Source organism: Syngnathus leptorhynchus, chromosome 7, assembly GCF_054491065.1.
Source record: "Syngnathus leptorhynchus isolate UIUO chromosome 7, UIUO_Slep, whole genome shotgun sequence".
In the NCBI taxonomy this organism is placed as follows: Eukaryota; Metazoa; Chordata; class Actinopteri; order Syngnathiformes; family Syngnathidae; genus Syngnathus; species Syngnathus leptorhynchus.
The window spans coordinates 12,697,204-12,709,345 of NC_141201.1; the positions used below are offsets into that span (position 1 = coordinate 12,697,204).

General features: G+C 46.8%; 1 protein-coding gene across 5 annotated transcripts in view; it reads left to right on the forward strand.

Moving 5' to 3' along the window:
• The window catches only part of LOC147054809 (aldehyde dehydrogenase family 3 member A2-like), a 42,886-nt gene that overhangs the window by 12,706 nt on the left and 18,038 nt on the right, over positions 1 to 12,142 (forward strand). For all 5 annotated transcript variants that reach the window (XM_085916503.1, XM_085916506.1, XM_085916507.1 and 2 more), the window contains 4 exons: positions 1,927 to 2,090; positions 6,005 to 6,236; positions 7,436 to 7,521; positions 9,561 to 9,769. In XM_085916503.1, the coding sequence (XP_085772629.1) occupies positions 1,935 to 2,090; positions 6,005 to 6,236; positions 7,436 to 7,521; positions 9,561 to 9,769 (683 nt within the window). In that variant the 5' untranslated portion in view covers positions 1,927 to 1,934. The remainder of the gene's footprint in view (positions 1 to 1,926; positions 2,091 to 6,004; positions 6,237 to 7,435; positions 7,522 to 9,560; positions 9,770 to 12,142) is intronic.

Genomic DNA, 12,142 nt, shown 5'->3' on the forward strand with positions numbered 1-12,142 from the left:
CAGCCGTCATCGGGAAATAGGCAGGGGACACCCTGAACTGGTTGCCAGCCAATCGCAGGGCACACAAAGACGAACAACCATCCGCACTCGCAATCATACCTAGGGACAATTTAGAGTCTCCAATCGGCCTACCAAGCATGTTTTTGGAGGAAACCGGAGTGCCCGGAGAAAACCCACGTGGACACGGGGAGAACATGCAACCTCCACACAGCGAGGGCCGGAGTAGGAATCGAACCCACACCACCCTAACTGTGAGGCAGGCGTGCTAACCAGTGCGACACAGAGCCGCCAAGGAAGAAATTATTCAAATAAAATCAATATTTGATGTCCTGTACTGTATTGTGGCTTCACTCATCATCCAGCTGAATCAATCATCAGCTCCTTCTGAGGCGTCCAGATTTAATTTATTTATTTATTTTTATTTATTTCAATGTAAATGGACTACTGTAATGCATTATTCTCTGGTCTTCCCAAGTCCAGCATCAAAAGTCTACAGTTAGTACAAAATGCTGCTGCAAGGCTGCTCTCACGGACAAGAAAATTTGATCACATTACCCCAATATTAGCCAATTTACATTGGCTCCCGGTCCATTTAAGATGTGACTTCAAGGTTCTTCTATTAACCTATAAATCATTGCATGGCTTAGCGCCTTCATATCTCGTCGACTTAGTTGTTCCTTATGTTCTGTCTCGTAACCTTCGTTCGCAAAACGCTAGTCTTTTAGTGACACCGAGGGCCAAGAAAATGTCTGCAGGGGCTAGAGCATTTTCCATTCGGGCTCCAGAGCTCTGGAATGCCCTGCCAATGGATATTAGAACTGCTACCTCAGTAGAAACATTTAAGACACGTTTAAAGACGTATTTCTATGATATGGCCTTTAATTAACCTCTCCCCGACCCCACTCCCCCCACCCCTCCCCGGCTGGGGAGGTGGTTAGGTGACACCCAAGCTGACGATGGCTATCTAGATTCTCGTGGACCATTTCAGCATGAGGGAACTGCAGCGGAATACCCTCCTGGAGGACACTGCCAGGACAATCGAAGGCACCTCCGACAGCTCTTGGCTTTGGCCTGGACATCCACTTTTTGGTTTCCATATTATGTATTTTATGTGCCCATCTTTGCATCCATTGCAGCCTGGTGATCCTGAAAGGGGGATCCTTCCATCTGTGGTCCCTTCTCAAGGTTTCTCATTTTTCCCCTGGTAGGGGTTTTTTGAGTTTTTCCTTGCCCTTTTGGGAGCCTAAGATCAGGGGATGCTTTGAGAATTATTGTCAATTGATTGTCTATGTGAAGCCCTTTGAGACTGCTTGTGATTTAGGGCTATACAAATAAACTTGACTTGACTTGTTTTACCAGGTAAGTGTGGTGAATTGTCTTCGTGGCTCCGCTGTTCTTCTCACAAACACTCTCAAGCCACAAAAATGCTGGCTTTAAAGAAGGAAATGCTTCTGGGACACACGGCTGGTTGGAAAAAGATTTTATTCAGTCAATGTCAGAAGATGTTTTCTCACGCCCCACAGACCCGATGTTCAAAAGTCTGCCAGGCAATGCCTTTCTTATACCTGGCGAGACTCATGATCTCACCGCTTTGAATAGTAGCTACGCTTTGAGACCCTGTACATGTGTTGGCTGTCTGCCCTTACAAGGCCCTCAACTCGGTTGTTTTCCTGGTCCTAAACACCTGCCAATATATATCCTGTCGTGCCTCACATTACCGAAACCAAACCATCCTGTCCACACAAATAGCCTTGTGCTTGACCTGAGGCATGACCCCGGCCCTGTGAGGGCAACATACAGAGAGACATGCAGGCAAAAAATACACTACATAAGCCAATTTAGAACACTTTCTCTAATATTTTTGAATGTTGCCACCTAATGTCCATAGCATGATGTAGTTCTCTCTTTTTCACTGTCTATACCTAGCTGAAATTATGGAGAGACAGATTATTCAGCATACCCGGGAGGCCTTTGAGAGTGGAAGAACTCGTCCTATTGAGTTCAGGCTGCAGCAGCTTCAGGCCCTCCAGAAGATGATAAGTGAGAAGGAGGTTGATATCGCCACAGCTCTCAAACAGGATATCAACAGGGTGAGTGGAAACACTGGACACACTGGGCCGTATTTTGGTTTTGGTTCTGCACTCTATTTAAAAATTGCACAATTTCTTTTTTGGATCAACACAAGTCTAATCTAGTATCTTTGGGGCCTTATCGCGCTCACCTGGTCGAACTGGCATATTGAAGCCAGCACACCCAGGCAAGTGTGCTGGCTTCAATATGTATCACCGATATCAGAGTGATGAACCTGATAATTTGGTCACAGAAAGTTGTATGTGGTTGGCATAAAAGCAGGTACATCGTCATATTTGTGCCGGGACAATGGTTTATTTCGGCGTATTTGTGAGTTTGGAAAACGCACTACACTCACTGGGCGTTTACACATCACCTACCAGCGTATCGGCATGTTTGGTTACACAAAATAGTCTACATTTTAGACTGGGGAAAAGCAGGTCAAATTCCAGGCGCAGGTGGTTTCATCCATCCATCCATCTATCCATCCATCCATCCATCCATCCATCCATCCATCCCACCCACCCACCGCTTCACACTCAGCTGCGAACCGCTCCAGTGAAAGCTGGATATCACGGCTTGAAGAAGTCAATAGCACCGCATCGTCTGCAAAAACCATAGATGTGATGCTGAGGTCACTTAACCAGACTCCCTCAACACCTCTGCTGTGCCTAGAAATTATGGCCATGTAAGTTATGAACAGAATTAATGACAAAGGGTAGCCTTGGCGAAGTCCAACCCTCACGTGAAACAAATTACACAATGTAAACGGTGCACTGCTTCCTATTCCTGAGATGGTGGATGGTGGACCAGAATTTCCTCAATGCTGTCCGGAAGCCATTCTCCATGGCCTCACCAGATTCCTCCCACACCCAGGATTTTGCCTCAGCAACCACTGAAGCAGCTTTCCACTTGGCCATTTGGTACCTGTCGGCTGGCTCCGGAGTCCCACAGGCCAAAACGGCCCCAAAGGACACTCTTCAGTTTGGTCCACCAGCAGATTCGGGGGTTGCCGCCACGACGGACATCAACCACCTTACGGCCACAGCTTCGGTCGGCCGCCTCAACAATGAAGGCACAGAACATGGTCCACGTTTAGACTCAATGTCCTTCGCCGCCCCCTCCGATGTGGGAAAAGGTCTGCCAGAGGTGAGAGTTGAAACTCTTTCTGACAGGGGATTCTGCCAGATGTTCCCAGCAAACCCTCACAGTACGTTTGAGTCTGCCAGGATGACATCCCCCCACCATCGGAGCCAGCTCAGTGGCCTAAGGGTAGAATTTGAGACTGGAAGGTTGTGGTTTCAAACCCTGGCCGGGTCATACCAAAGACTATAAAAATGGCACTCAGCATGAAGGGTTGGAATTGGGGGGTTAGATCACCAAATGATTCCCGAGCGCGGCACCGCTGCTGCTCACTGCTCCCCTCTCCCCCAGGGAATGGATCAAAATCACACGGGGATGGGTTAAATGCAGAGGACAAATTTCACCACACCCAGATGTGTGTGTGACGATCATTGAGACTTTAACTTAACCCACCACCAGGTGGTTATCAGTTGACAGCTCTGCCCCTCTCTTCACCTGAGTCTCCAAAACACGTGGTTGCAAATCCGATGACATGACTACAAAGTTGATCATCGAACTGCGGCCTAGGGTGTCCTGATCCCAGGTGCACACATGGTGTTCATTATGGACAATCCATGTCGAGCACAGAAGTCCAATAATAGAACACTGCTTGGGTTCTGATCAGAGGGGCCCCTTCCTTCTAATCATGTCCCTTCCAAGTCTCACTGTCACTGCCACATGAGCATTGATGGAGTTCACATAAAGAGCACTCTCCAGCACGTCTTCCAAGGACTCCACAAAGGGTGGGTACTCCTAAAAGCACACTTTTGTTTGTGTGTGTTGGGTGGATGCCCATACGTATCTCTGACGCCCCCCCCCCCCCCCCCCTCCATTGCCCCTGTCAAAGTAAATACATTAGTTACATGTTGATCAGCTGATCAATAATAATGTGCATGCCGAAGGACATCTTGCTGGGATACAGGGGGGCTAGATTTAGAGAAAGGTACATCGTATGAAAATGTTTAACGGTTGCCAGTCTGAGTTCTGTCTTACATTGCGGTTACAAGGCAACGCGACAAACCATTGGCCTGGGCTTTTAGCTCTCTGGGTCTGTGCTCTGTGGTCAAGTAACATGCTTTTTATGTTTCCGCAATGTTATTCATGACAGACAGAGGTTTGCACTTGGACCTTCTTGATGAGGTTTGCACTTGGACCTTCTTGATTTTGATGCAAATGGTGCAGATTGGTTGGGGAAAGTCTACTTCTATCCCACAGCAGTGCACAAAGTCAAAGTCAGCTTTATTGTCAATCATTTCACATGCAAAAACACACAAAGAGATTAAAATTGTGTTACCCACTATCCCACGGTGACAAGACATAACAAAACATAAAAAAACAACATAAAAAGTAAACACAAGGCACATACAATGAATAAACAAGACCGACGAATAAATATAAAAAAATAAAAAAATAAGAGGAGCAAAAATGGAGCAAGTGTGCAGACAGCAGACAGTCAGAATATAGCGCGAGAGTAGTGCAAGGCAGCCAACGTGGCCCAACAGGTCAGGGCGTTATGCAGCCGAGGGTGGATAGTTTTCAGTATGCTAACAGCCTGGAGTATGAAGCTGTTGGTGAGTCTGGTGGTGCGGGAGCGCAGGCTCCTGTACCTCTTCCCAGAGGGCAGCAGATCAAACAAAGTGTGAGCGGGGTGACTCACATCACAAACAATCGTGATCGCCTTGCGGGTGAGACAGGAGGTGTAAATGTCCTTCGGGGAGGGGAGTGAAGCACCAATAATCCTACCGTCTGTGTTCACTATGCGCTGCAGGTCCTTCATGTTGTATTCAGTGCAGCTACCACCCCACACAGCGATACAACTGGAAAGGACGCTCTCAATGGTGCCACGGTAGAATGTGGTCATGATGGCTAGTGGAGCACCTGTTCGCCTGAGTTTCCGCAGGAAGTACAGGCGGCGCTGAGCTTTCTTCGCCAGTGATGCAGTGTTGGTGGTCCAGGAGAGGTCTTCACTGATGTGCACCCCCAGGAATCTGGTGCTGCTCACTCTCTCCACCACAGCACCATCGATGGTCAGTTGCAGGTGTTGGGCGTGACCCTTCCCGAAGTCAACAACAATCTCCTTGGTCTTGCTGACGTTCAGCTGGAGGTTGTTGTCCCTGCATCACGTGGCCAGAAGGTCGATCTCCGACCTGTATTTAGTCTTGTCGCCCTTGGTGATGAGACCCACCAGAGTCCTTGTCCGAGGTTGTTGTCCCTGCACCATGCGGCCACAAGGTCGACCTCCGATCTGTAGTGAGTCTCGTTGCCACCGGTAATCAGACCCACCACAGTCGTGTCGTCAGCAAACTTCAGCATGCGGTTGCCGCTGTAGGTTGCAGTGCAGTCATGCGGCAGCAGGGTGAAGAGCAGCGGACTGAGCACGCAGCTTTTGGGGGCCCCCGTGCTCAGCGTGATGCTGCCGGAGATAGTATCGCCAACACGAACCACCTAGGCTTTGGACAGAGGAAGTCCAAAAGCCAGTTGCAGAGGAAGGTACTGAGACCCAGTTTGTCGAGCTTGCAGATGAGACACTGTGGTACAATGGTGTTGAATGCAGAACTGAACTCCACAAACAGCAATCTCACATACGAGTCTCTTTTTTCCAGGTGGGTGAAGCCACTAACATCTGATTGACACTCAATTGTAATCGCGCAAAGTGTAGCAAAACCCCCAAAGAAAGACAATTTGTCCTTTACACACAGTTAGATTGCGCTTTGCAGTTAGAATGAAAATTGGGTCCACAATGTCTATAAATAAGTCTCTGTCCATGGTTTTCTGGCGTGTATTTTGATGTATTCTGTTTGGTGTCTTACAGAGCCACTATGATACATCACTTTTGGAGTTGATTGGAATAGATAATGAGATTAACCTGGCAATGGAAAAACTGAGAGAGTGGGCAGCCCCTCGGCTGGTGGAGAAGAATCTCTTCACTATGTCAGACGAGGCTTACATCCAGCCAGAACCCCTGGGAGTTGTGCTTATAATTGGAGCCTGGAATTACCCATGGGCCGTAACATTGATACCGCTTGTAGGAGCTATTGCTGCAGGTACACACACACAGCTGTCACCTGCACCCTGTAGGTGGGAATGTGCCCCCTCCTTCCCCGCAGACAGGCACACAAAATTTTAGACGCAACTTGTTTTACATTTGTGATTCAGACGCCATTATTGGGAAGTGTTGTGAATGAATGAATGAATGAATGAATGAATGAATGAATGGTATTTGTTTTGAACATGTAAACTATGCATCATCAATCAAATGAAGACAAATAATAAAAAAGCAAAAACAAGGTAAAAGTCATAAAATGAATAAATGAATGAATAAAAAATAACGGCCAATGTGAGATTCGAACCCACTCAGGAAAATGGCTCATGTTGAATGTGCCATTAAGAATGAATGGGGGATTTTAAGGCACAAATTTGCTAATTACGCAAAAACTGCAAAAATTAGGCAGTTTAAAATTAGGCCTTCGCCTTCACACAATAATAATAAAATAGAATAATGTGTGAAGGCCTTCACCTTCACACAATAACAATGTGTGAAGGCCTTCGCCTTCACACAGTAATAATAATAATAATAATAAAGGACAGGACAATAGTAGGTCTTCACCTTCTCACTAATACAAAAGTAGAATAACAATGTGTGAAGGCCTTTGCCTTCACACAATAAAGTAGAATAACGTGTGAAGGCTTTCAACATCACACAACTAGAATTGCAATTTCTGGAGAAAATGCATGTGAAGGCGAAGACACTTCACACTATTGTTATTCTACTTTTTACGAAATGAAAAAAGGGAAAAATGAAAATTTAATGATGATAAATGATGTTAAATAAAATAAATGTAACATTTAGTAAATAACATCTCTTTCTATGCAAAATTAAACATAGAAAATATTATGGTTAAATCCACTCTTTTTTCACTTGGACAATAGTATGAGAACAAGTGACTCTTTTTTATTGTTGTGTGCTGCTGTGTATTTGTTAAGTAATTTGGAAGGTTGAATTTATTGGTTCAGTTTCAGATTAGGTAATGTTTCTGAAGAGTACATTTGCTTACTTGTTGGATCTCTAACCAACATGCTAAGCAGATAGCTCTCCATGGATTAAAAAAACCCCCAAACAAGCAATTGTGAATCTGAAAGAAGACATTCACTTTAGCATTATCTTCTCAGCTACTCCTAGTTATCTGCTCTTTATTTTGTTGCAGTATCATCCTATTAAATAACTACTATGTCATCACTGCAGGCAATGGCGCTGTGGTGAAACCGTCCGAGATTTGTGGTTACTCATCTCTTCTTCTCGCAACACTGCTTCCTCTCTATCTGGATAAGGTCAGATGGTCTCGTTCTTTTTTTATTTGAATGTGCACAGGGCAAACAGAAAAAAATACTCCAGCATGTTATACTTTTATTCAATACAGTGCAGGTATAATTAATTGTATACCATGAGTAGCAGACACAATAATAAAGAAACAAAAATAATGCAACAAGTAAATATGAATCTAAGAAGTCAAATATAAGCTGAGATAAAATGAATGGTTAAAATTAGATGGAGTAAAATTTTTGAGATAAGTATAATTACAGTCTAGTTCGTATCTGAAATTAAGTGGTACTGTGAAAGCCAGGTGACAGTTACAAAAGGTGGGCCTTTTACAAAGCAGGCCTTGGCTTAAGTGGGTAGAGTGGTCGTCGTTGAACCCAAAGGTTGTGGGTTCGATCTTCAACCCTTGTAATCATGTCTAAGTGTCCTTGAGCAAGATACTGAACGTTCAGTTGCTCCTGATGCTGCATCATCAGGTGGTAAAATCAGAAGACGGTGTTAAACGCTGTGAGTACCTAAGAAGAAGCTTTACAAGTGAAATCCCATTTACCGTCTGAAGGAGAAAAAAAAAAGCAATACAACAAACAAATATAAATCATAAGAGGTCAATTATAGAGGTGAGCTTAAGTACCGTAATTTTCGGACTTTAAGTATAAGTCACACTAGCCATAAAATGCACAATAAAGTGAAAAAAAAACCATATATAAATCGCACCGGAGTATAAGTCGCACCTTTGGCGCAAATTTGTCAAAATCCAACACCAAGAACAGACATGAACCAGCAAAAACAGGCTAAACGATACGGTATGCTGACGTGACGTACACAAACGAGGAGCTGAGAACGGGCCTGACGTAACATTCAGAGTTATTCAAATAAGTAGTACATAAATAACACGTTTATCAAACCATCTGTCACTCCAATTCGTTAAATCCATCGATCGTCCTTTATGTAAACAATGCCGCGTATGCGCCGCATATGCGCCGCTGATGTCGGACCCGTTGTAAGTTGCATTTCTAATTATTCCACAGACCCATATAATGATATATAAAGTATATTTCAAATAACTACCATATAACAATATTATCAAACCATCTGTGTCACTCCTAATCATTAAATCCATCGATCAAATTCCTCGTCCTTAATGTCAACAACGCCGCGCGCACACCTCACAGATCTAGTATATAACTATATTGTAGTGTTAACAAAGTACCAGGAAAGACGTGGGTTTGGTAAACGGCTTTTTATTTAACAAACAAGAGTTCAACGAGCCAACAACTACTGAACTGTAACGATAAAAATTGTCAATGTAACTCAGCAACACGATGAGCACATGTCCCCTATCGTGTCAAACTGTAACCGTAAGGTATTATCTTATAAGTGCAAACAAGAATTTTATTTGAGAATGTAGTACTGTCAATGGCGTTAAACACCAATTATCTTAATGAGATTTTTTTCTTGCTGTTGTTTGTTATTTATTTGGCTTTGCACCTTTAACTTTGCACGTTTATGTCCCAAGTTCTAAAGTTTAGAGAAGTAAAAAAATATATACATTCACAAAAAATTAAAATTGATTTAAAGTTAATATGTTATTTGATTTGTTTTGCACATATTACATTATTTTATCCATCCACCCATCCATCCATTTTCTGAACCGCTATGTCCCCACGGGGGTCGCGGGCGTGCTGGAGCCTATCCCAGCCGTCACCGGGCAGTAGGCGGGGGACACCCTGAACATATTCTGTTCATCCTTAGTTTGTAATTCTTTCAATTACAATTAACTACGAACTAGTTCATATAGAAAATGAACTTTCCCAACAATGATGAATTCCAAAGTTGGGTGCAGAGCTCTATGGTGTCCTGTAAGGTGGACAGACAAGCAGAGGGGAAAGTAACACCTTGAGTGGAAGAGAATTTGAGTGCGAGAATATGTCAATATGGAGAATGAAAAATATGGTAGAGTGGGTTTATGGACAGCTTTCAACATCAGGATAAGTATTTCAAACTAATTGAAATGTGTATAATTGAGATCTGTTTCACGTCTTCTTCGCAGGATCTATACCCAGTGGTGGCAGGTGGAGTTCCAGAGACACAGGAATTGTTGAAGCAGAGGTTTGACCACATCTTCTACACAGGAAGTAGTGTGGTCGGCAAATTAGTAATGGAGGCTGCAGCGCGACATATCACCCCGGTGACTCTGGAGTTGGGAGGGAAGAGTCCTTGCTACATCGACAAGAATTGTGACATCAGAGTTGCCTGCCGGTAAAATCTGTGTGAATAATTGCAGTCATGAAAACCCACTGACAACACGTACTATACAGTGATCCATCGTTTATTGCTAATAAGTGGTTCCTATCCCCATGATAATAATAATAACAATCTTCATCTTCATCTTCTTCCGCTTATCCGGGGTCGGGTCGCGGGGGCAGCAGCTTTAGGAGGGATTCCCAGACCTCCCTCTCCCCAGCCACTTCCTCCAGCTCATCCCGGGGGATCCCAAGGCGTTCCCAGGCCAGCCGAGAGACATAGTCTCTCCAGCGCGTCCTGGGTCGACCCCGGGTCTCCTAGCGGTGGGTCATGCCCGGAACACCTCCCCAGGGAGGCGTCCAGGAGGCATCCTGATGAGATGCCCGAGCCACCTCATCTGGCTCCTCTCAACGTGGAGGAGCAGCGGCTCTACTCCGAGTCTCTCCCGGATGACCGAACTTCTCAACCTATATCTAAGGAAGAGCATTTCAGCCGCTTGTATCCTGGATCTCGTTCTTTCGGTCACGACCCATAGCTCGTGACCATAGGTGAGGGTAGGAGCGTAAAGCGACCAGTAAATCGAGAGCTTTGCCATTTGGCTCAGCTCTCTCTTCACCACAACGGACCGGTACAGAGTCCGCATTACTGCCGACGCTGCACCGATCCGCCTGTCGATCTCGCGCTCCATCCTGCCCTCACTCGTGAACAAGACCCCAAGATACTTGAACTCCTCCACTTGGGGCAGGATCTCATCCCCGATCCGGAGAGGGCATTCCACCCTTTTCCGACAGAGGACCATGGACTCTGATTTGGAGGTGCTGACCCTCATCCCGACCGCTTCACACTCGGCTGCGAACCGCTCCAGTGAGAGCTGGAGATCACGGACTGAAGAAGCCAACAGCACCACGTGATCTGCAAAAAGCAGTGACGCGATGCTGAGGTCCCCAAACCGGACCCCCTCGACGCCTCGGCTGCGCCTAGAAATTCTGTCCATAAAAATTATGAACAGAATCGGTGACAAAGGGCAGCCTTGGCGGAGTCCAACCCTCACTGGGAACGAATCCGACTTACTGCCGGAAATGCGGACCAAACTCTGGCATCGGTGATACAGGGACCGAACCGCCCTTATCAGTTGGCTCAGCACCCCGTACTCCCGAAGCACCCTCCAGAGAACCTCCCGAGGGACACGGTCGAACGCCTTCTCCAAGTCCACAAAACACATGTGGACTGGTTGGGCGAACTCCCATGCACCCTCGAAGATCCTGCCGAGGGTGTAGAGCTGGTCCACTGTTCCACGGCCAGGACGAAAGCCACACTGCTCCTCCTGAATCCGAGGTTCGACCTCCCGACGGATCCTCCTCTCCAGCACCCCTGAATAGACCTTACCAGGGAGGCTGAGGAGTGTGATTCCCCTGTAATTGGAACACACCCTCCGGTCCCCCTTCTTAAAGAGGGGAACCACCACCCCAGTCTGCCAATCCAGAGGCACCGTCCCCGATGTCCACGCAATGCTGTAGAGGCGTGTCAGCCATGACAGCCCCACAACATCCAGAGCCTTTAAGAACTCCGGGCGGATCTCATCCACCCCCGGGGCCTTGCCACCGAGGAGTTTTTTTAACTACCTCAGTGACTTCGACCTCCGAGATTGGAGAGTCCGCCTCAGAGTCCTCAGGCCCTGCTTCCACAATGGAAGGTGTGTCGGTGGAATTGAGGAGGTCTTCGAAGTATTCCCCCCACCGACTCACGACATCCCGAGTCGAGGTCAGCAGCACACCATCTCCACTGTAAACAGTGTTGACCGTGCACTGCTTCCCCTTCCTGAGACGCCGGATGGTGGACCAGAATTTCCTCGAAGCCGTCTGGAAGTCATTCTCCATGGCCTCGCCAAACTCCTCCCACGCCCGAGTTTTTGCCTCAGCAACCACCGAAGCCGCGTTCCGCTTGGCCATCCGGTACCTGTCAGCTGCCTCCGGAGTCCCGCAGGCCAAAACGGCCCTATAGGACTCCTTCTTCAGCTTGACGGCATCCCTTACCGCCGGTGTCCACCAGCGAGTTCGGGGATTGCCGCCACGACAGGCACCAACAACCTTACGGCCACAGCTCCGGTCGGCTGCCTCAACAATGGAGGCGCGGAACAAGGTCCACTCGGACTCAATGTCCCCCGTCTCCCTCAGGACGTGGGAAAAGCTCTGCCGGAGGTGGGAGTTGAAGCTCTTCCTGACAGGGGATTCCGCCAGACGTTCCCAGCAGACCCTCACAGAGCGTTTGGGTCTGCCAGGTCGGACCGGCATCTTCCCCCACCATCTGAGCCAACCCACCACCAGGTGGTGATCAGTTGACAGCTCCGCCCCTCTCTTCACCCGAGTGTCCAAAACATGCGGCCGCAAA